Raw genomic sequence first — 25939 nt, 5'->3', positions numbered from 1 at the left:
CATTTAAGGAGTTCACTCTAAGCACCTCCCTACCTTCTGTCATTTTCCTCTTTCTCAATCTATCCTCCACTCTCAACTTACCTTCCACTAAAAAATTATCTGATATCCCCCCACTCTCTCCCCTTAGAACATGTACATCCTTAACTCTTCCTATTATACTCCTGGTTACCATGATATAGTCCATTAACTCTCTATCTACCACCCTTCCATCCACCACCCTCTCCCATGTGTACTTATGCTTGACTTTCTTCCTGAACACTGTATTTGCTATCATCAACTCTGTTGACACATCTCTATCAACTCTCTACTACAATTTTTTCCTGGAGCTCTACACTTCCCAACCACTCCATCTACTGGTTTATTTCCTACCCTAGCATTAAGGTCTCCCAATACCACTACATAAACATTTCTCCCTAATCCCTCTATGCATTCATTCAAATCCATCCAAACAGCCTCCTTTTCCTCTACACTCTTCTCACTACCAGGTCCATATGCACTTACAAAACCCACATCTCCCTTCCCAGTTTTACCTTCATCCACATTAACCTTGAAGAAACCTCCTTCCACTCCACTTCACACTTACCTATCTTTATCTCTCCCTCATCCTCTCTTCACTCATGAGAACCTCCCAACTACACTCCCAAACTCACACTTGCCCCTCCCTTTCAACTTAGTTTCACTCAATGCCAACACATCCATCTTTCTTCTCACAAACATACTGCCTATCTCTTCCCTTTTACTCTTATCTGTACCACATCCACATACATTAAAAGACCTAAATCTTAGGGTAATGGTTGGAAAACTTTTCCTAGACCCTCTTATGCCTTTACTTTTTTTAGGAATGTCCCCTTTGGGACTACAGGGAGAAGGATGCCTAGTCCTATCCCCATCCCATTTTTTGTCGCTTCATGCGACTCAAGTGGGAAGAATTGTTGGCAGTATTCTTTCCCCCCACCAAAGGGTTAGGCAAAGAAAGGAAATGAATACTCAGAGAAATGGTACAGGACAGTAACAAGGGGTGGGGGGACAGAATAACAGAGGGATAGTCATAGTATAATAAAGTATTATCATTTTTCTATGAACTGAGATTTCCTCTATCACAGACAAAGTGTGGCCCTGGTCTGTAGGGGCACCCCATGTAGACTCTAAATTATTAGCTGTATGCTACTTAGCCACAAAAACATGCAGCCCATACCCTAGATGGGGTAAGTCACTTAGGGAAGAGATATAGTGTTGTCTGGGAATTGTAGGTATGGGACATAGTGGTATTAGGTGTTTTGTGTCTTCTGTGTAGTGGCTGCACCTGGGGGAGTTTGAATCTGTGGAATCTGTGTATCTAACTCACATTAAGCAAAACAGATTTCTTGCACAAATGGAGGGACCACTGTACAAACAAACCCTAAGACCACAAAGCCTCTCACAGGTTCAATGTGATAATGCTCGCTAAAAGTAAAATTTCTGACCACCATTTAAGAATGAGTTTGGCTTACTCTATACCAGTTGACAGACCTGTGACTGACGATGTGCAGGAGGTGGATGGACGGCAACTTGCTGGGTGTTCAGCCCTGACACCATGATTCGAATTGGCTGGTCTCCAGTTGTGGCCAGGGGGTCTGTCACTAAGAGTTGGTGTTGTCCTCCTGACGTCACTTGGCCATTATTGGACACAATCTGCAATAATCAAAGGCTCTCTCAAACTACTTGGATTCAAATGTGAGAAAAGATAAACAAATAAATAAACAAATAAAAGAGACAGATAGAGTGGGGGGGGGAGAGAGGGAGAGAGTGAGAACCTTTCACCACAAGTACTAAGATGAGAGGGAGGAAAGGGTGATTGGATAGGAGTAGAATGGGTGGGAGTCGGTATGTGCCTTTTGACTTGGCCTACCTTATAATGGGAAAAAAGCCCTTGGTGTGTGTGTGTGTGTGTGCATTTACCTAGTTGTATTTTACGGGAAGGGGAGCTACGCTCGTGGTGTCCCGTCTCCATATCTTCTTCTATCTAGACTGTTTTTAAATTTATGCATCATTTTTGCACACACCACATTCTCATCTAATCTGTTCCAAATGTCTATTATCCTGTGGGGAAAGCTGTTCTTTTTCAGGTCTCTTCTATAATCATCTTTCTTGATTTTCTTTCTATGTCCTCTTGTATCTCTACTATCCCATTTTATTAGATCCTCTCTATCAATAGTTTCCATGCCTTTCATGATTCTATAGTTATCAAGTCTCCTCTCTCTCTTCTTTGCTCTGCCTGTATATCAAGTTTTGTCAGCCTCTCCTCATATGATAGTTATGAGAGTGTTGGTGCCAATTTCGTAATTGCTCTTTGTATTCTTTCCAGTTTTGTTATACATTTTTTTTGTACTTGGTGACCACATCATTGCTGCATACTCCAATTATGGTCTTATCAGAGTGACTAGTATTTTCTTCACCATTTCTTTGTCCAGGTATGTAAATGCCACTTTGCTTGATCTCATTAATCTACAAGTTTCTCCAAAAAATTTTGTTTATATGTTTCTCAGGGGACATATTATTCATAATAATGACTCCCAGGTCCTTCTCTTTTTCAACTTTTTTTCATTTCTTCCTCTCCCAATGTATATGATCCCACTATTCTTTTTTTTGCTTCTTCCAAATTCCATTATACTACACTTCTTAATATTGAATTCCATCTCCCACTTCCTACTCCATTCCCATACTTTACTGAGATCGTTTTGCAGTGATTCACATTCTTCTTCAGTGTTCACTTTTTTCAACATTTTTGTATTGTCTGTGAAGAAGCTCATATAACTTTCAATTTCTTCATCCATATCATTAATATATATAGCAAACATTATTGGGGCCAGTACTGTTCCTTGTGGAACTCCACTAATCACCTCATCTCAATTGGAATGTTTGTCTCTTATCACCACTCTCATTTTTCTTTCATGCAGGAAGTCTTCCATCCACTTAAGTAGTTTGCCCTGTATTCCTCCTACAGTTTCTAATTTCTTTAGCAATTTCTTATGTGGCACCTGATCAAAAGCTTTTTTCAGGTCTGAAAAGGCACAATCAGCCCATTCATCTCTTTCCTGTATTACATTTATTAGTCTTGAATAGAAACACATCAGATTTGTGACACATGATCTTCCTTGTCTAAATCCAAACTGCCTCGAATTTAGTACATTGTTTTTTCCAAATACTTTACCCATCTAATTTTGATAATTCTTTCACAAATTTTTGCTATTGTACTTGTAAGAGAGACTGGTCTATAGTTTGTAGGGTCTTCCTTGTTTCCCCCTTTATATATTGGTACTATATTTGTTCTTTTCCAATCTTCTGGGACTTTTTTTTCCTTCAATGAACTGCTTTTAGACTATGTATTTTGTCTGTTAGTTCATCCCTGCATTCTCTCAAAATCCAGTTTGCCATTTCATCTGGTCCATGCGATTTTCTGACATCGAGATTACTCAAGTGAATAATTATTGCATTCTTTGTTACTTCTATTTCTTTCACAGTGGGGACTTTCTCCTCCCACTCATCATCTCTCAGTTGTATGTTCTCCCTCGTAAACACCGATTTAAAATGCTTGCTTATAATTTCTGCCTTTCCTATTTCCTCTGTGAATTCTATTCCTCCTTGTCATAGTTTCACTAATTCTTGTTTATTTTTCAGTTTGTTCTTTACAAATCTATAGAATAGTTTTGCTTGATCTTTACATTTTTCTATGACATCCTTTTTGAGTTTTCTCTTTTCTTCTCTGTGCACTTGTACATATTAATTTTTATAATCAGTATATATTTCCCATTTTTCATTTTTTTTCTTTCCTCTATTTTATCCAAGCTTTATCCCTTTCATCTTTTAACTCTACATCTTTTGTTGTACCAACATTTTTCATATCCTTTATCTTATCTTGGAACATACTTTTCCACTCCTTCCTTATAAATTGTCAAAATTTTCCATTTCTCTTCTACTGTTGTTTCCTCTTTGTGTATCCTTTCCCAGTCTGCTTTTTGAAAAAAATTCTCATTTTATCAAAATTTGTTTTTCCATACATCATTCTTCCCTTTCTATATTGTTTGTTTTTTCTCATGTATTTTTCTTCATTTAGTTCCAGTTCTACTAATATGTGGTCACTTTTACTTAGTAGTCTCGATGGCTCTTCATTTCTATACCTAGTATTCTCTTGTATCCATTGTGTCATTGTATGTTCTATAACCATATCAAGTAGTACATTTCCCCATAGGTCATCTCCACCCTTCACTGTCATTTCTTCCCAGCAGATTTCTTTACAATTAAAGTCACCCATTAAAATTATTCTTCCTCTATCATCCATTATCTTATTTAGTGTTATCCTTGTGTCTTCTAACATATTCTTATGTTTCTCTTCCCACGAAGCCATTTTAGGAGGCACATAATTTACCACAAACTTCCTGCTCTTCTTGTCCCTGTCCTCTACTTCCATCATGATCATTTCCACTCTATTATTTCCATATGTAACATTCCTTACATTTATACCCTTCTTAGTCAGGAACATAACTCCACCACCTTGTTTTACTTCACTGTTTCTAATCCAATAATTATATACACCATGTTCTACACTGTTGGGTGGTAATGGACCTTTCAATTTTGTTTCCACAATTCCCATTATGTCAGGTTCCTTTTCCATAAGGTAATCATTCAGTTCATCCAATCCTGTTATTAATCAATCTATATTTGTGAAGAATACTTTTAATTTTCTGCTACCTCCATCCTCTTTTCTGTTTCCCTTCTGTTTTTCTCTACTATGAACCATTTCTTCACTTTCATATCCACTACTCTCCAATAGAATTTCTCTTTGTCTGACTGTTCTGTTCTCGTTTTTTTCCCTACCTTCCATTCTTTTCCTCTTCCTCTCTTTGCTCTTTATTCATCTCTCTTTTTATCAATACCTGTTTGTACTGATCACTTTCTGCTAGTTTTCCTGTTTTTTTTTTATAAGACATTCTCTGCTGTCGTTTGTGACCTGAATTTAACCTTAATTGGTCTGGTCTTGTCTACATTGTATTTCCTAAGTCTACATGTTTCTTCCATTTCTTTACCTATTTCCTGTTCACCTACTTGAAATATTCTTAGTACCTATTCACTCTTTCTTTCTCTTCTCTTACTATTTGGATTATGTTTCTCTTTCATTCCTAGTATAATTATATATTTCTTTTTATCTGCTAAATCTCTTACTATATTCTCCTTCTCTCTCATCACTTTAATGACTGTGTCCTTAGTGTATTCCTTCATCTGTTGTTTCACTATATCTCAAACTTAAATTTTGCTATTTTCCTGAACCTTTTTCCAACCACTTACCTCTTTTACTATGGACTCTTTATTCTCTTTATTATTATTCTTTAATTCCTCATTCTCATCCTTTACTTCTTTTAACCTCTTCACTCCGGGGCACATCGCACATCTGGCAGCATTAGCTGCCCGATGTGCGATGTTGCGTCATAATAATCGCATTATAAAAAATAAAGTCAGTGCTCAATCGTTCGTTCTCTTTCACCCGTGAATTTTGATAACCATAGAAAATATGATGAAGCCAGTTTAGAGAGAATGGAGGTTACGTAGGTACGACTACAATAAATATAATCAAGACGCCGACATCGGCATCATAGCGTACCCACTTGCTCCTCATGACGCCTACGTAGGCATCACCGTATGGAAGTGGTTAAATGTCTTTTTAATTCTTCTATTTCTTTATTTAGGTTTTGGTTCTCCTTTAGTTCTTCCAATTTATCAACTCTGTGTAATCAGTGCAAGTTGACTGAGCCTAACATCCCACTGTTTGTTCATTTTTGTTAGTTTTTCCTCTAGATTTGCTAATCGGGGGAGGTTGTCATCTCCTCCCTCATTAAATCCATGGAAATAATCATCTTCTCCTTCCATTGCACTGCTCTTATCTATATTTCTAATTCTTACATTTTTACTAATTTCCTCGACTTCATCTCTGTCGTCTGCGCACCTTTTGCTGACATTCCTTCTGTCTTCTGGGGCCCATTTGTCCCCTTCCTCATTTCCTTCCATTTTCCTCAGTAATCCTTCCCCTTCTCCTTTTTCTTCACCTTTGCACTACAACACGAGCTTTCCCCTTCCCTACTAATACAACACAGGTACTCCCTTATCGTTGAGATCCACAAAAATTGAATCTTTTTCTGGAGTTGTTGTTGTTGTTGTCGTTCCCTAGACTGTCTGTCCGAGCAGTCCCGTCTCCCCAAGGAAGGCCACAGCCGAAACTGGGTTTTCCCACAAATCCTTTATAGAGTGTATGTTGTGTTGTTTGCGTGCATGATTGTGTATAATGCAGTCTTCCATTATGTGTTGTATGGTATGGGGTGAAGTGTTACAACCTGGAGTTCCAATCTTCGCTGTCACTTCGACGGTCATGTGTGTATTTACCTAGTTGTATTATACGGGAAGAGAGCTATGCTCCTGGTGACCCGTTTTTGTATCTCTCAGCATCAAGTTTTTTCTTAAAATCTTGAATAGTGTTTGCATACACTGTTTCGTTTTCTAATTTGTTCCAAGTATCTATCACTCTGTGTGGGAAGCTGTTCCTACGTGTGTGTGCATGTGTGTGTATTTTTCCCAGTTGTATTTTACGGGACGAAAGCTATGCTCAGTGACCCGTTTTCGTATTTCTCCACATCCAGTTTATTCTTAAAATCTTGTATAGTTTTGGCACTCACTGTTCCACCATTTAGTTTGTTCCAGACATCAATCATTCTATGTGGGAAGCTATTCTTTTTTAAATCTCTTCAGTAACTGTCCTTCCCTTTCATAATTCTGTAAATGGTCAACAATCACCTCTTTCTCTTCTCTCTTCCAGTGTTGATAGATGTAATTTCTCTTAATAAGTTAAAAGTCTCTCCAATTAATTTATTGACATGTTTATCAGGTGTCAAGTCACTTGAGATAATCACTACCAGGTTCCTTTCTGAGTCGACTTTTTTCGACTTCCTTGGTACCAATTTTATATTGACCCAATATTCTATTTTTGCTTTTTCCAGATTCCATTATACTACATTTCTTAATGTTAAAGTCCACTTCACACCTCTGATTCCATTCCCATATTTTGTCCAGGTCTTCTTGTAGCGATCTGCAATCTTCTTCTGTGCTTACTCTCTTGAGTAATTTGGCATCATCAGCAAAGAAGTTCATGTAACACTTCACTCCCTCATCCATATCATTTATATATATGGCAAACATTAAAGGAGCCAATACAGAGCCTTGCAGGATGCCATTTATCACATCTTCCCAGTTCGAAATTTTGTCTCTAAGTACCACTCTCATTTTTCTCCCACTTAAGAAATCCTTCATCCATTCCAGTAATCCTCCTATTATTTCAATTTTTCTTATTAATTTTTTACGTGGTACTTTGTCAAAAACCTTCTGCAAGTCTAAGAAGGAGCAATCTGCCCAGCCATCTCTTTCTTGTATTATCTCAATTAATCTCGAGTAACAACACATTAAGTTTGTAGTATATGATCTTCCACTTCTAAAGCCAAATTGTTTGGGGTTTAACATTTTATTCTCTTCTAAGTGTTTGAACCATTTGTTTCTGATAACCTTTTTGCATATTTTTGCTACTGTGCTTGTAAGAGATACCAGTCTTAAGTTTGTAGGATCCTCTTTGTGGGTGTGTGGGTGTGAGAGAGAGAGAGAGGAAATGATACACTTTGAAAATGGGAAAATCTATGTCCATCATGCAGGACCACCAAAAGCAGGTATCCATCACTGTTCCCAAAAGAGTAAAAACTAATAAAATATAATAACAATGAAAGTTCCTGGGTGTCACACTATGCTGTGGGCAGCTCTCAATCATCTGCTAGATCATGTACACTTTATGCCAACAAATGGGAAAAATTAACTACATTTGGTGTTTAACTTGGCTGCCTTACCACTTGTTGTGTGTGGGACACAGTACCAGCTGCCCCTCCCTGCACGGCCTGAATGGTTGCTGCCTGAGCAGCTGTCACACTACCCTCACTGATCTGCCCACTGCTTGCAGCTGTAGCTGCCGAAACTCCTGCAGCTTCCCGAGCATGGGTTTGCCGATGTCTCCGCATGTCTGACCGCACCCTGAAGGGTTTTCCACAGTCGGGACAAGGATGGGGCCGTTCACCTAAAATATAAAAGGGGTATGGTGATTTCAAACCCAAATTGAAAATACAATGAAAAACATTATTCCATGATTATTCTACATTAGAGATAAACATAATCTATTTACCAAAGGCTTCTTCAGGCTTATAAGGGAGGTAGCTAAGTCAGAGGCATGCACCCACTCCCACCCATTCCATTCACATCCACCACCCTTCCTTCCCTTTTACATTTCATTTATATTTTGAATAAAAATAATACTATCATAAATTGCAATTACTAACTTCTATTACTTTATGCATACATTACTCTCATATAACTCTCCTAACCCTTCAATCTCTCCTCTATCACCTTTATGACTACACTAATTTAATGTCATCAGAACATCCCTTTATTCTGCATTTTTTTCTCCTATTGACAGACTTACCACATACATCCAAAACTCCCTTCATCCTTTCTGTCCAGCTCTGTTTTCCACCCTCTCTTCACTGTTTTTTTTTTTTTTTCATTCTTTCCATTTATCCAAACCATCTCAACAATATGGTCTACTCTATCCAAAAGTTTTCTTCCAGCATCTGTTCTCCACTTCATTCCCACCTATCTTACTCCAATCATTCTTGAAAACATTTATCACATTTCGCAAACACCCTCACAAGATACCAATTAATCACACCTGAGGTACCCTTCACCAAACCAAACAGCAAGAGCCAGCCAAAATAAAATCTGCAAGACATCATAGTAGCAAAGTAGTCCATCAAAATGCTATCCCCCGCCACAACCTAACAAATAAAATATACAACATAGACATGCACAATAACACCAAAAGATGGCTGGCCAATTATCTGGCAGGTAGGAATGCTTACGTGTCATATAATGGCCAATCATCGCACATCAGAAACATTAAGAACGGAGTACCACAGGGCTTAGTTCTATCCCCCACACTATTTAATCTATACATGCATGACTTACCCACACCAAACACCTCAGAAATACAAATCTCTTCCTACACAGACGACATAACAATCACATGCACACATCGTAACACAGACAAAGCTGCAGAAATAATCCAGCCATACCTTGACACACTCAACACATGGTTCATCACAAACAGACTCAAAATAGCTCCAACCAGATCTACAGCAACACTTCTCACCAACTGGACAAAAGAACACAAATACATACCTCATCTCTACATCAACAACACTCTAATACCACACACAAACACACCGAAAATTCTTGGTGTAACATACGATACATCCATGTCTTTCAAACAACACATCACAAACATAAAAAACAAATGCACACCCAGACTTAACGCACTTAAGTCAATCACTGGAACAACATTTGGACAAAACAAAGAAACTAATATAACAATATACAAACAATGCATACGCTCAGTGTTGAATTATGCGAGTCCTGCATGGGCTCCTAATCTCAGTGAGACACACCACAACACCCTTCAAATCATAAAAAACAAAGCCCTAAAAACAATTACAGGCTGCACAAATACAACACCTACAGACCATTTACACCATGAAACAAAAGTCCTCAAAGTCAAGGACCACCTCAACATGAGAGGCACACAAACACTTGCTGCAGCCACCACAAACACATCACACCCGCTACACTACATAGCAGAACACCCACACACACCAAGAAACATTAAAACAACACCCAAAGACCTTTATCACGCACAGATACTCTCTTCTCTTCCTCCACAACCACCAAATACCAGCCTCCGGAAACACATTCATAATCATATCACTCACCGCTCCATTAACACACTGAAAGACAACACACTGCTGCATGCCAGACCCCCTGATATCCACCCTTCTGAATCCTCTCTCCCACGAAAGGACAGAGTCCACTTGGCCAGACTGCAGTGTGGTCACCACCCAGCACTTCTGAGCTACCAGAAGAGGCTGGATGACTGCGTTGTGAACAGCTGCCCAGGATGTAACACTTCACCCCATACCATACAACACATAATGGAAGACTGCATTATACACAATCATGCACGCAAACAACACAACATACGCTCTATAAAGGATTTGTGGGAAAACCCAGTTTCGGCTATGGCATTCCTTGGGGAGACGGGACTGCTCGGACAGACAATCTAGGGAACGACAACAACAACAACTCCCTTTCCACCTCCATTCTCTCCATCACCTCCTAGTTTCTCACTCTATCCAGCCTAGTAACACCTATCATACTTCTGAGGCATTTCATCTCAAACACATTTAAACTCTTCCTCTCATATGCTCCATGTTTCTGCCCCATATAGTGTTGTTGGCACAATCACTCCTTCACACAATCTCCTCTTAGCATCCATTCCCAAATGTCTATTTCTCATTACACATTTTAATCCCCCAAGGCTTTACTAGTTTCTCTCACCCTACATTCTTCCTCAACCTCCACTTCTCCCTTTCTCACCACATTCGTCCCCAAGTATCTAAAGCTATCCACTTCCTCCAGTTTCTCTCCCTTAATACTCACTTCTAATTTGCTGCCATCCTCTCCCCTTGTATATCTCATCACCTTACTTTTAACCACATTTATCTTCCACTTCCTTCTTCTGCACACCTTTCCAAACTCCATCACTAACTTCCTTAATCCCTCCTCTGATCCTGCCACAAGAGCAGTGTCATCAGCAAACTACAATTGGCTTATCTCCCATATTAGCTCCAATCCAGTCTTTGCTCCAACCCTGCTCCAGTAACCTGGGGACCCAGCACTCCACAACATCGCCACATGGTGTCTATTCACTGAATCACACAAAAATCCAATATGGTTGCCCTCAGCCAAATACATACATACATATACCAAGGCTTTTTCCCCCTTCCAAGGGAGGTAGCCAAAAAAGGAAAGGCATAAAAACACTCCCACCCATTTCATCCCTAAATACACTCCACACCCCTCCCACCCTCCCTCTCATCTGAGCACCTCCTGGATGACGGGTCATCCCTGCACCCTGCCCACCGCCCTGGGTCAGAAGCAGTGTCGCAAGACACAGCACATCCACAGCAAGGCCGCTTCATTTAATCGGCGACCCCCCCTCTCCATCCCCCCTTGCATATAAGGAGAGGATGGGGAGAAATCCCTTCAGCCAAATGACAACAAATAAACTTTCCAACAATTCTTGCTCATTTTGCTCTCTCTCTTTTTTTTTTCCCTCTCCAAATGAAGATAAAACTGAAGGTTCATAAAACTCACGGCCAAGGCCAGTTTATTGATATGGAATAAAAACTTGCTTATTTCATGAATAAACAGCTCAGCTAAAAAATTCTTACAACCTATTTACAGTATCTATAATCCAAGAAATCCTATTGACCAGAGAGAACTGCTCGCAAATGCTGGGCCAAGTCCCCCCCCCTCTTAGTAAGGCAGTCAGCAACTTGCTCAGAGGTTCCAACCCAAGAAACAGAGTTAATCTCACCACGTGACAACATATCCTTCCACAGTGCAATGTTGATGCAAAGACAACAATCCTCCACACCATGAGAAGAATTCAAGGCCTCCACCAAACTCTCGTTGTCAACCAAGCAGTGTACAGCTAAGGTCTGACATTTGAAAATATCCCTGATAATCTGTCCAAGATAGGAAGCAGCCTCAGCACACTCAGCAAGCACTAAGTCTTAGCAGACAATGTGGATTTCACAACTCTGTGCAATTTTCTTGATTGCCGATAAATCGGGCATCTTCTTCATTCCCCATCCTTGAGAAAAATCACAAATCCTCATTGAAAGCCACCATCAGATAGGTTCCCAAAGGAAGCATCTGAGAAGCACTCAATTATACAGTCACCCACAACTTGGCTGATAATCTTATCAAGTCTCACAGCATCAGCCACTATGGCATTTTTACAATGTCCACTCAGTTCACACACAAAGGTAATAATAATGTGTCCAGTTTCTCAATAATACTCTTTACACCATTTTCACTCTTCAGAACTGTTAAATTTCAGAAGGCACCATCCTCACCTGATCAGTTAATGACAAGTACATAGCCAATGCCTGCTTATCTTTAGCTAAATCAATTAACTCAATCCATATGCATATATTCTTTTTCCAATTTTCATATTCAGATTAATTATCAAAGTTAGGAGGGCCCTTAGAAGAGGCCATTGTCATGCTCTGCTACCAGTATTAGCTCCAACCCTGCTCCAGTCATCTCTTCCTTTACACTGGGGACCCAGCCCTCCACATAGCAGCTCAACAATACTGCCACTTGGTGTCTAGTCACTAAAGTACACAAAAACCCAATATGGCTGCCCTCAACCAAATGACAACAAATGAACACTCCAACATCCCGCTTTTCTACATTTTTTTCACCATCTCCAATCCCCTGCCCATTACCCTTACGTTTACCTCTTACACCACCCCATCCACATAAAAATTGAACAGCCAAAGTGCCATAACACATCCCTAGTGAAGTCCCACCTTTACCTCAAATCACTCACTCTCTCCATTTCTAATTCTAACACAGGATCTACTACTCTCATAAAAACTCTCAACTGTTCTTAACAGCTTTCCTCCTATCCCATATATCCATAATACCTCCCACAGTGCCTTCCTGTCTACCCTGTCATAAGCCTTTTTCAAATCTATAAAGGCCCAAAAAAACATCATTACCTTTTCCTAAATCTGCCATATCTGCCTTACCACAAAAATCTGATCCACACAACCCATACCTTTCCTAAACCCACAATTCTTCACCAATTACTCCCTCTGCTCCTATCCTAATCCTTTCTGTTAAAGCCCTCTCACAAGCCTTCCCAACTACACTCAACAAACTAATCCCTCTGAAACTACTATTCACACTTGTTCCCTTTTCCCTTGTAGTTGTGGAACTATACAGTGACTCCTCCAGTCCTCCAGAACTCTACCCACTTTTAGACAAACATTAAACCAGCCAGCCCACCATCACTATACCTCTCTTTTTTATACACTCCACATTACACCCTTTTAACCCAGGTACCTTGCCTGCTCTTATCATGTTAATAACAGCTTTCACCTCATCTTTCCTTATTTCTCCTCCAATTTCCTCACTCATCACTTTCATTTCTTAGTGTGTTCCACTGCAACTAACTTTCCCTCCCTCTCCTCCTTTACATTTAGCAACTCCCTAAAATACTTTGCCCATCTTCCTCTTACTGCTGTTTCTTTCATTATCAACTTTCTATCTGCACCGTTTATCTCTTCTGCTCTACTTGATTAGCCTCCCTTTCCTTCCAAAACATCTTTTTAATTACTTTAAAAAATTTCTGTCATACTCTTACCCCATTTCACATATGCTCTCCTCTTTGCCTCCTTTATCTTATACTTTACTTCTCTTCTCTTTTTATTTTAACATCTCATGTGATTCTCTTGTTCTATTTTGTAACCAATTTGTGAATACTCATTTCTTCTCTTCTACAACCTTCTTTGCTTCATCATCCAACGACTCATTACCCTTCCTTCTGTTTCCTCCTGTCCTCTTTGGTCCACATACCATCTTTGCACACCTTGTGACTCCCTCCTTGAACCATCCCCATTCCTCCTCCACTCTATCTTTCACTCCCTCCCACTCTTCTCTCAGTTTCTTCTTGTACTCCTTTTCTTTCTCATTTAAGCAGTTTACTCTAAGCAACTCCCTACCTTCTGTCCTTTTCCTCTTTCTCTATCTATCCTCCACTCTCAACTTACCTTCCACTAAAGAATTATCTGATATTCTCCTACTCTCTCCCCTTAGAACATGTGCATCCAAAACTTTTACTTCTCTTCTCCTGGAAACCACTATAAAGTCCATTAAAGCCGTATCTACCACCCTTCCATCCACCATCCTATCCCGTGTGTACTTATGCTCGACTTTCTTCTGAAACACTGTATTTGCTATCATCAACTCTCTTTCTAGACACATCTCTACCATCATCTCTCCTCTACAATTTTTTCCTAGAACTCCACACCTCCCAACCACTCCTTACATAGGTTCATCTCCTACCCTTGCATTGAGATCTCCCAATGCCATTACATTGACATTTCACCCTAAACCCTCTATGCATTTATTTACATCAACCCAAAAAGCCTCCCTTTCCTCTACACTCTTCTCACTACCATGCCCATATGCACTTACAAAGACCCACATCTCCCTTCTCAGTTTCACCTTCATCCACATTAATCCTGAAGAAACCTCCTTCCACTCCACTACATGCTTACCTATCTCTTCACTTCCTAGTATAGCCACCACTATTCTTCAAAATCCTCTCTTCACCCCTGACACCCTCCCAATTACACTCCCAAACTCAAACTGACCCCTCCCTTTCAACTATATTTAACTCAATGCTAACACATCCATCTTTCTTCTCACAAACATACTGCCTATCTCTTTCACTCTCATCTGTACCACATCCATGCATGTTAAAAGACCCAAACCTTAGGATTCTGGTTGGAAAACTCCACCCAAACCCACTTGCCTTTGATCTTTTTAGGAATATCCCCTTTGGGTCTACTGTAATATTCAGAGAAGTGGTACAGGACAGTATTAAGAGTGGGGGGGGGGGGTTGGCAGCCTAACAGAGGGGCGGTCACAGGGTGGAGGGGTGTGGAGTGTATTCAGGGATGGAATGGGTGGAAATGATTTTATGCCTTTTCCTTTTTGGCTACCTCCATTGTAAGGGGGAAACAGCCTTGGTATATCTATGTATGTATGTATGTATTATTTCTCTATGAATAGAGATTTTCTTCTGGGATTTTCTCTATCACAGACAAAATGATGTGTGGCTCTGATCCATAGGGGCACCCCATATAGACCCTAAAGTATGAGCTGCAGCTTTTAACCCCCACAATAACATGCAACCAATACCACAGATGAACAATTCATGAAAACTAAAAAGGTCTTACCAGTATGTATTCTTTTGTGGCTTTGCAGGTATGATGCTGCTCTAAAGCCTTTATTGCAAAATTCACACTTGTAACTTTTCTCCCCTGTGTGTATCCGTCTGTGCACCACCAAACAGTATTTCCTCTTGAAGTCCTTCCCACAGTACTCACACTGGTATTGTCTGTAAAAAGAAATAATACATTGTACACATTAGTGGAATAAACATACATATACTTGCTGAAGTTTGACAATAGAACAATAACCATTGCTTCAAGTTTCACGGACTGGAAACTGCAGCCACATAGCAGCTGGCAACAGTCCTTGGGCCCTGCAATATATCTCTCTGGGAAGAAACTTACATACATACATATACCAAGGCTTTTTCCCCCTTCCAAGGGAGGTAGCCAAAAAGGGAAAGGCATAAAAACACTCCCACCCATTTCATCCCTAAATACACTCCACACCCCTCCCAGAAACTTAAAAAAAAAAATCAATCTGGGGTCCCTGGTCTCTCCTGCAGATGATCCACAGCCTCCAGGAAACTGTGGGTCATCCTCCTTATACATACATACATATACCAAGGCTTTTTCCCCCTTCCAAGGGAGGTAGCCACAAAAGGAAAGGCATAAAAACACTCCCACCCATTTCATCCCTAAATACACTCCACACCCCTCCCACCCTTCCTCTCATCTGAGCACCTCCTGGATGACGGGTCATCCCTGAACCCTGCCCACCGCCCTGGGTCAGAAGCAGTGTCGCAAGACACAGCACATCCACAGCAAGGCCGCTTCATTCAATCGGCGACCCCCCCTCTCCGTCCCCCTTTGCATATAAGGAGAGGACGGGGAGAAATCCCTTCGGGCTGCGTCAAAATTTACTCACACACACTACCCCACCCCCACCCCCCCGCCCATTCCTCCTCATGCAGTCACAACATCATCCATATACAACCACTCTCCACTCACCTCTGTCTTCCGTCCTCTCCCTTCCTTCCTCAACAGACACTCCCCTCTTCCCCAAAGCCCCCTTCACCCCATCCATCCACCTCATCCTAGGACGTCCCCTCATGTTCACTCCCTCCACATCTGCCTTCCATACCTCTTTTACTAGTCTTTCTTCACTCATTCTTTCCATGTGTCCAAACCATCCTAATATTTTTTCATCAACCCTCTCTCCCAAATCCTTTTTCACCCCCGTTCTCCTCCTCACCTCCTCATTTCTCACTCTATCTAGCCTAGTAACCCCCACCATACTTCTCAGACACCTCATCTCAAACACATTCAAACTCCTTCTCTCTTCTTCTCTTATGTTCCACGTTTCTGCCCCATACAGTGCTGTTGGCACAATCACTCCTTCATACAGTCTCCTCTTCGCATCCATTCCCAAATGTCTATTTCTCATTACACTCTTTAAACCACCAAGGCATTTACTCGCTTCTCTCAATCTACATTCTACCTCCACCTTCACTCCACCTTTTCCTGCTACACTTGCACCCAAGTATCTAAAACTATCCACTTCCTCCAGTCGCTCTCCCTTAATGTTCACTTCCAGTCTACTGCCACTTTCACCCCTTGTACATCTCATCACCTTACTTTTACCCACATTTATCTTTAGCTTTCTTCTATCACATACTCTCCCAAACTCTGCCACCAGCTTCCTCAATCCCTCCTCTGACCCTGCCACAAGCGCAGTGTCGTCTGCAAACAACAGCTGGCTCACCTCCCACTTTTCTCCATTTTCTTTAACCATCTCCAATCCCTGACTCACTACCCTAGCATTTACCTCTCGCACCACCCCATCCATGTATAAGTTGAACAGCCAGGGCGACATAACGCATCCTTGACGAAGTCCCACCTTTACTTCAAACCACTCACTCTCTCCATTTCCAATCCTAACACATGCTCTACTACTCACATAAAAACTCTTGACAGCTCCCAAAAGCTTTCCTCCTATCCCATAAATCTGCATAACCTCCCACAGTGCCTTTCTGTCTACCCTATCATAGGCCTTTTCCAGATCCATAAAAGCCCAAAAAACATCCTTCCCCTTTCCTATAGCTTTCTCACATATCTGTCTTACCACAAAGATCTGATCTACACATCCTCTACCCGTCCTAAATCCACACTGTTCCTCACCAATTACTCCTTCTGTTCCTCTCCTAATCCTCTCAATTAAGATTCTCCCATAAGCCTTCCCTACTACACTCAACAGGCTAATCCCTCTGAAATTACTACATTCACACTTGTCCCCTTTCCTCCTTATACCACTCTATATACATACATACATACACCAAAGGCTTTTTTACCCTTATAAGGGAGGTAGCCAAAAAAACAAAGGCATAAAAACCATTCCCACCCATTCCATCCCCAACATACTCCAGTCTCCTCCACCCTCTTATCTTGGCACTTCTTGGATGATGGGTCATCCCTGCATCTTGTCCACTGCCTGGGTCAGAAGCAGTGTTGCAAGACATAGCACATCCACAGCAAGGCCACTTCATTAAATCGGCGGCCCCCCTCTCCGTCCCCTCATGCAGAAAAGGAGAAGATGGGGAGAAATCACTTCGGAAGGAAGGGAGAGGACGGAAGACAGAGGTGAGTGGAGAATGGTTGTATATGGATGATGTTGTGATTGCATGAGGAGGAATGGGCGGGGGGGTGGGGGGTGGGGTAGTATGTGTGAGTAAATTTTGACGCAGCCCAAAGGGATTTCTCCCCGTCCTCTCCTTATATACAAGGGGGGATGGAGAGGGGGGGTCGCCGATTAAATGAAGCGGCCTTGCTGTGGATGTGCTGTGTCTTGCGACACTGCTTCTGACCCAGGGCGGTGGGCAGGGTGCAGGGATGACCCGTCATCCAGGAGGTGCTCAGATGAGAGGGAGGGTGGGAGGGGTGTGGAGTGTATTTAGGGATGAAATGGGTGGGAGTGTTTTTATGCCTTTCCCTTTTTGGCTACCTCCCTTGGAAGGGGGAAAAAGCCTTGGTATATGTATGTATGTATGTACTTCCTCACCCCCCATCCCCCACCCATTCCCCCTCATGCATCACATCATCATCCATATACAACCATTCTCCATTCACTCCTACCTTCTGTCCTCTTCCATCCTTCCTCAACAGACATTCCCCTCTTTCCCAATGCCCATTTTACCCCCATCCATCCATCTCATCCTAGGTTGCCCCCTTATGTTCACTCCATCCACCTCTGCCTTCCACACCTCTTTTACTAATCTTTCTTCACTCATTCTTTCCATGTCTCCAAACCATCCCAATACTCTTTCATCAACCCTATCCCCCAGCTCCCTTTCCACCCCTGTTCTCCTCCTCATTTCTCACTCATTTCCAAGTATCAAAAACTATCCACTTCCTCCAGTCTCTCTCCTTAATACTCACTTTCAGTCTGCTGCCACTTTCTCCTCTTGTACATCTCATCACTTTACTTTTACCCACCTTTACCTTCAACTTCCTTCTTTCACACCTTCCCAAACTCTGTCACTAACTCCCTCAATCCCTCCTCTGATCCTGTTACAAGCACTGGGTCATCAGCAAACAACAACTGTCCTATCTCACACTTTTCTCCATTTTCTTTAACCATCTCCAATCCCTGAGACCCATTACCCTTGTATTTACCTCTCGCACCACCCTATCCATATATAAATTGAACAGCCAGGGCAACATAACACATCCCTGAAGAAGTCCCACCTTTACCCCTCTACATTCAACAAATCCCAGCAATATTATACCCATCTTTCTCTCACTGCCTTCACTTCCATTACTATCTGTGCATCTCCACCCTTTAACTTTTTCCTTACTGCCTCATCCATCCCCCTCGCTCTTTTTACTTCCTTCTAAAATTCTGTCAAACACCTACCCCACTTTACATGTGAGAGTATGACAGGACCCCACAAATTTTGGTCCTTTCCTGTATACTACAGCTACAAAAATATATCCACTCTGTTCTTTGCTTCCCTCACTTTGCATTTTGCTTCTACTCTCTCCTGTACCTCTTATATACTTCCCTAGCTCTACTTTGCAACCAATCTTCATTTGTTTGCTACTTTTCTTTTTCTTCTAAGAAAGAAATATGAGAAGACAGAGACAAGAAGACAGAGATGAGAGAGGGAGATAGAGAGCCGAGAGAGAAGGCAGGCAGACAGACAGACAGAGAGAGAGGGGGTAATGTGGCAAAGAATGAGAGAAACTGCATGTTGTTATTGATAACTAACACTTCTGTCCTCAGGGACACACCAAAGAAATGGGGGTTATACAGGTGGTACAGGACAGCTTTAATAAGACTAGCTGAAATGAGGGTAAAAGTGATTAATTTTCATCTCTTGAGTTAAGATTATTATCCAACCATACAAGAATGATGTGTGACTTTTGTCTGTACAGACGTAATTAAAGTCCCTAAAATACTGACTGCATGAAACTTACGCATAATGAGAAAGTGAACAGGGGAAAAGTTACCTTGCATCTGAGTGGACTGAGGTAGTGTGGTACCGCAGGTCTCCCCACTGCCTGAAGAACTTGCCACATTCTTCGCACTTGTACGGCTTCTCACCACTATGCAGCCTCAGATGAACCTTTAGGGCACTTGCAGCATAGAAAGCCTTCCCACAGTGATCACACTGATGTGGTCTCTCACCTTCACATACAGATAAGAAAAACGAGAGAAAAAAAAAAAAATTAGAGAAATCACAAAATAACCTGTGACAGACATGGTGGTCCTATGATGACTGTATGTTTTATAATTCATATAATAAAAATTATTATGGTCATGTAAATACAGACACCAGACTTTTGTAAATGCGATATGGTTTAACATCACATACTCCCCCCTATCAGAAGGCTAGGATGGTTCCCCTCACAGAGGATTTTGTAGTGAGGAATTTAATGAACCATGTCCTTGGTTTAACTTTGCTGGTGGCAGGGTTTCAACCGCCATCCCCTCGACCTTCACCACAAGTAATGACACCCTAACCCACTAACAATTAATTTAATTATCTTCATCAACAATGATACATTTCACTCCATGGTGAATATTCACAATATAAGTGGTAATATAACAATCATAAAAATATACTAAAGGCCCATTCCTTCTTATAATGGGGGTAACTGACTCAAAGAACACACACTTTACACAATCAAAACCCTTTAATACCCCTCCCATCTCAACAATTAATGAACAAAGATTCATCCCTGTCCTATGCCACAGTGCATAAGTTCCTAGAATAGCTTGAAATATCCTAAATGGAGACATAGTCCAATCTAATCATAAATCCATTTGTCATCAATGGAGAAGAAGACCCAAGGCGCCATGAGCACAGTTCCTTTCCTGTACACCTAAATTAAATTGTTTTGTGTTAATAGTGGCCCTGCTGTGGCTTCCTGTATTGCCTCTGACCTAGGCAGTAGGTAGGAGACAAAGATGATCCTTCATCCATGAGGAGCTAAAATGAGAGGGAAACTATGGGTGGTGGATAGGAGTGGGGGTTTGCTTTGACTGGCTGCCTCCCTTATGTGGGTGTAAAGGCTTTGGTTTATAGATAGCTAGATAATGATACTCAAAACAAAATCTACTTATGGGTTACAAAGAACCATGAAAGAGAAATTACCTGTGTGTCCTCTTGTATGGTAGACCAATGAATTCTTGTGCACAAACACCCGAGGACACATTTTACATGCAAAGCCACCTTTGACTGCCTTGCCCACTTGGCGGCCTTTCTTCCTCCCACCACCCTTTCCAGATGGAGTCTCCTGCTTGTGTTCCTGGCGGCGGTGTTGCATTAATTTGGCCTTGGATTTAAAGACACGGTAACAGTCCTCACAATTATACTCAGGTGGGTTCTCTGCATGCTCCCTTTGAACATGAGAGTCAAGGGCAACCTGAGTCCTAAAGCTCTTTGGACAAGCAATACAGTTATATGGCTTTTGTGCTAAATCCTTTTCCTCATCTTCCATATGTGCAGTTTTAACATGAAGCTCTAACATGCTCTCCTTTCTGAATGTTTTATTGCAGAGATCACACTGAAAACGTTCACGCGAATGGACAGATGAATGTTCGTGTAGAGAGTCTGCACTTTCAAATTCTCCCCCACAAACTTCACACTTGTGTTTCTTATGTGGTTCATAATGTGTTTTCAAATGTTCAAAAAATTTCAATTGATTATCAAAACCTTTTGCACACAGCTCACACTTGAAAGGCTTTGGTTTGATTGGCGGTGGAGTATGAGACTGCTTGTGAGCAATAAATTGCTGCTGATTAGAAAACTGCTCACCACACTGTGGACACTTAAAACACTTGACATGCTTCTTGTTTGTTTTCAATTTTTTTGGAATTCGCTTCTTGTGAGGTAAAGATTTCTTGCCATCATGATTATATACAGTATTTGAATCTGGGTCTTCATCATTTGAGTCCATTTCCTCAGCGTCATGCTCCTCTTCTTCTTGGGTTTCATCTACTGGTTCCTCATCCTCAAACTCAGTACCAACTACAATCTCTTCAACTTTAATAAGCTGATGAGTTAAAATCTCCCCTTGTTTTAACTTTTCATGCTCTAAATACTCTTCAAGGAATTGTCGCCTATTTCTAATAGGTCGCCCACTTCTGGATACCAGCTGCTGACCCATATTCTGATCTTGGTGTTGTGATTGTGAGTCATGCTGCTGATGGTGGTGGTGTTGCTGCTGCTGTTGCTGCATTTGCTGTTCTTGTGATCTTTGCTGTTGCAATTGCACTTGCCTCTGGTGTTGCATTTGTCTTTCATGTTGTATTTGCTGTTGTTGCTGATGAGGCTGTGCTTGCTGTTGTTGATGCTGCTGTAATTGTTTATGTTGCTGTTGCTGTAAATGCCGATTTTGATGCTGCTGCTGCTGCTGTTGTATCTGTCGTGTCTGCTGCTGAATTTGTCTTTTTGTAATTTCCGTCTTGAAAGTTTTTCTGTACGCAAATGTTTGTGGTATAACATCTGGATCAAGGTGGACTAGAGTTGTAGGTGTCACATCAGGCAATATATGCTCAGGCTGTGGTTCATCATGCTGTTGTCCCTGCTGATGAAGCTGCTGTCCTTGTCGCTGAAGGAGAATGTCTGAATATGCCCTTTCCAGTATCTGTGCTTTAGGTGGTTGGTGCTCATGGCGAGTATGGTGAGGTAAAGGAGTAGCTGCAGCAGCTGATGAAGATGTTGTGGTAGGAATGACATCAAAATACAGTTCTAAAGGTGTTGACACAGGAACTTCTTTAATGCCTGGATCATTCATTTCCACAAAGTCAACATTATCCACAGACACTAATGCATCTGCAAACTTGCCCGGTTGGTCATCGGGAAGTTGTACAACTGGTTGCACATGGTCCAAGGTATTGTAAGACTCTTGCCCAGCTGATGAAGATGAATACGAAACTGCGGGACTAGCACTATCCAAACTCCTAGAAGCTGAAACCATTACACCATCTATAGCAAGAGTTTGTGCACCAGCCACAGTCGAAGCTACATAATGCTGGGAAGTAGTGCCTAGCTGAGGAAGAAGGACTGATCCAAGTGCGCCTGCAGCACTATCTAATTCCAACTGATCCAGTTCTGCTGCTACAGTTTTTGGCAAACTGACTATGTTCATCTCCAGAGGGCCACCTCTCCCCCCTAACATGCTCCCATCTTCATTCTCAGACATGGTGCCTGCAAAACAAAGACATATATCTTAGAGAACTCACAGTAATATTATAAAAAAAAAAAAAAAATTACATATGGAATATCTGTCAACATTTATATGGATGGGGGTGGTCAGTGAGGTAAATATAAAAATGTTAGGCAGGGGTTTGCAGTTGGAAAGTGAGCATGTAGTTAATTGGAAATGAGCCAGTTGTTTACAGATGAAACTATAGCTGAAGCAGTTAGTGAAGTTTGAGTTGTGTGAAATGGGGGCAACAGTTGTAATGAGATATATAGTGATGATGATGGTGGGTTGGAGGAAAGTTTGAAGGGTGAAAAGTTGGAAGACATAGTGAGATTTAAATTCTTGGGGTCACATGGAACAGTGAATGGTGAGGAAGTTGAAGTGAATTATAGGTAAGAAGAAAGAAAGAAAGAAAGAAAGAAAAGAAGAAGAAGAAGAAGAAGAAGAAGAAGAAGAAGAAGAAGAAGAAGAAGAAGAAGAAGAAGAAGAAGAAGAAGAAGAAGAAGAAGAAGAAGAAGAAGAAGAAGAAGAAGAAGAAGAAGAAGAAGAAGAAGAAGAAGAAGAAGAAGAAGAAGAAGAAGAAGAAGAAGAAAGAAGAATAAGAAGAAGAAGAAGAAGAAGAAGAAGAAGAAGAAAAAGGAGAAGAAGAAGAAGAAGAAGAAGAAGAAGAAGAAGAAGAAGAAGAAGAAGAAGAAGAAGAAGAAGAAGAAGAAGAAGAAGAAGAAGAAGAAGAAGAAGAAGAAGAAGAAGAAGAAGAAGAAGAAAAAGTAGATGAACCCAAAAAGCCAGTTCTACAAGGGAGGGATTGTGTCCATAGTACTGTATGGAACAAGCTGGAATTTCAAGGAAACAAAATGGATGTGCTTGAGATGAAGTGTTTGAAAAGGGATGGATATCAGAGGGATGGATATCAGAGGGATGGATATCAGGGGGTCTGGCATGCACCAACGTGTTGGCTTTCAGTTTGTTGATGGAGCAGTGATTGATACGTTTATGGATATGTTTCCTGAATCTGGTGTCTAGTTGTTGTGGAAGGGAATAGAGTATTTGTGTGTGATACAGGTATTTGGGTATAATTTTTATGTTTCTTGGCATGTGTGGGTGTTCTTTTATGTAGTGTAGTGGGTGTGCTGTGTTTGTGGAGGCTGCGACAAGTGTTTGTGTGCCTCTCATGTCAAGGTGATCCCTGACTTTGAGGACTTTTGTTTCATAGTGTAGATGGTCTGTAGGTATTGTGTTTGTACAGGCTGTAATTGTCTTTAGGGCTTTGTTTTGTTTGGTCTGATGGGTGTTGTGGTGTGTCTCAGTGAGATTAGAGTCCCATGAGGGGCTCGCATAATTCATCATTGAGCATATGCATTGTTTGTATATTGTAGTATTAACTTCTTTGTTTTGTCCAAATGCTGTACCTGTAATTGATTTCAGTGCATTAAGTGCAGGTGTGCATTTCGTCTTTATGTTTGCGATGTGTTGTTATACCAAGAACCATGTGTGTGTTTACCTAGCTGTATTCTATAAGAAGAGAGCTATGCTCATAGTGACCCACTTTTGTATCTTTGAGCATCCAGTTTGATTCTAAATTCTTGTATAGTTTTTGCACTCACTGTTTCTTCATTCAGTTTGTTCCAGATATCTATCACTCTGTGTGGGAAGCTATTATTTCTCAGATCTCTTCTTTAACTATCATCTCTACCAAGGACTCCCATTTCTTTCATAATTCTGTATATGGTTAGCAGGTCTCCTCTTTCTCTTCTTTGTTCCAAGGTAGGTAGTTCGAATTTGTCCAATCTTTGTTCGTATGTCAAATTGGAGTGTTGGTACCATGTTTGTCGTTGCTCTTTGAATTCTTTCTAATTTCTTTATGTTCTTTTTAGTACTTGGTGTCCATAGTATCGCAGCATACTCCAATTTTGGTCTTATTGTAACTAATATTTTTTTCACCATTTCTTAATCCATGTAGTCAAAAGCCAGTTTCATTGATCTTAATAAATTGAAAGTTTCTCTAATTTGTTGATATGTTTGTCTGGTGTCATGTCACTGATGATAGTTACTCCTAGGTCCCTTTCCGAGTTGACTTTTTTAATTTCTTTTGTACCAATTTTGTATGGTCCTGATATTCTGTTTTTGCTTTATCCAAATTCCATTATACTACATTTCTTAATGTTGAAATTCACTTCACTCTTCTGACTCCATTTCCAGATTTTGTCCAGGTCTTCTTGTAATGATTTGCAATCTTCCTCTGTACTTACTCTCTTTAGTAGTTTCACATTGTCTGCAAAGAAGTTCATATAACATTCCACACCTTCATCCATGTCATTTATAAATATGGCAAACATTATCGGAGCCAACACAGACCCTTGTGGGACTTGTCATTTCTTCCCAATTTGAGTTCTTGTTTCCGAGTACCACTCATTTTTCTCCTGTTCGAGAAATCTTTCATCCATTCCAATAACTTTACTTGTATTCCACCTATTGTTTCAATTTTTCTTAGTAGCTTTTTGTGTGGTACTTTGTCAAATGCCTTTTGTAAATCTAAGAAAGCATAATCTGCCCATCCATCCCTTTCTTGAATTATTTCTATTAATCTCAAGTAAAAGCATATTAAGTTTGTGGCACATGATCTTCCACTTCTAAATCCAAATTGTTTTGGATTTAGTATTTTCTTGTCCTCCAAATGTTTAATCCATTTAATTTTGATAACTTTTTCGCATATTTTTGCAAGGATGACCCGTCCTCCAGGAGGTGCTAAGATGAGAGGGAGGGTGGAGGGGTGTGGAGTGTATTCAGGGATGGAATGGGTGGGAATGATTTTATGCCTTTTCCTTTTTGGCTACCTCCCTTGTAAGGGGGAAAAAGCCTTGGTATATGTATGTACTTGTAAGGGAGACCAGTCTATAGCTGGTTGGGTTTTTTTTGTCTCCTCCTTTGTATATTTGTACAATATTTACATTTTTCCAATCTTGTGGTACTTTTCCTTCTTTGAGTGAGAAATCAATTATCTTGTGTATTTTGTCCATTAGTTCATCTATACATTCTTTCAATATCCAATTTGCAATTCCATCCAGCCCATGTGACTTCCTAACATCAATGTAGTGGTATTGCGAGATCTCAAGTGTATTTACCTGGTTGTATTTTGCGGGAAGAGAGCTATGCTCGTAGTGACCCGGTATTGTATCTTTCCACATCCAGTTTTTTCTCAAGTCACTGTTTCCTCCTTCAGATTGTTCCAGATATCTATCACACTGTGTGGGAAGCTATTCTTTTTTCAGATCTCTTCTGTAACTGTCTTTCTTGGGTTTCTT

At 40.8% G+C, this 25939-nt stretch overlaps 1 protein-coding gene across 1 annotated transcript in view; it reads right to left on the bottom strand.

Moving 5' to 3' along the window:
* Nucleotides 1–25939, bottom strand: part of LOC143021736 (uncharacterized) — a 41893-nt gene that overhangs the window by 12405 nt on the left and 3549 nt on the right. Inside the window, exons 2-6 of the mRNA XM_076179423.1 lie at nt 20582–22639; nt 19434–19611; nt 14991–15151; nt 7914–8137; nt 1510–1671 (exon numbers count right to left, since the gene is read on the bottom strand). Coding sequence (XP_076035538.1) covers nt 1510–1671; nt 7914–8137; nt 14991–15151; nt 19434–19611; nt 20582–22634 — 2778 coding nt within the window. The 5' untranslated portion in view covers nt 22635–22639. The remainder of the gene's footprint in view (nt 1–1509; nt 1672–7913; nt 8138–14990; nt 15152–19433; nt 19612–20581; nt 22640–25939) is intronic.

This window comes from Oratosquilla oratoria, chromosome 42 (genome assembly GCF_046742065.1).
Source record: "Oratosquilla oratoria isolate Oo_2021 chromosome 42, ASM4674206v1, whole genome shotgun sequence".
NCBI lineage: Eukaryota > Metazoa > Arthropoda > Malacostraca > Stomatopoda > Squillidae > Oratosquilla > Oratosquilla oratoria.
This window is presented reverse-complemented; position numbering and strand designations above follow the sequence as displayed.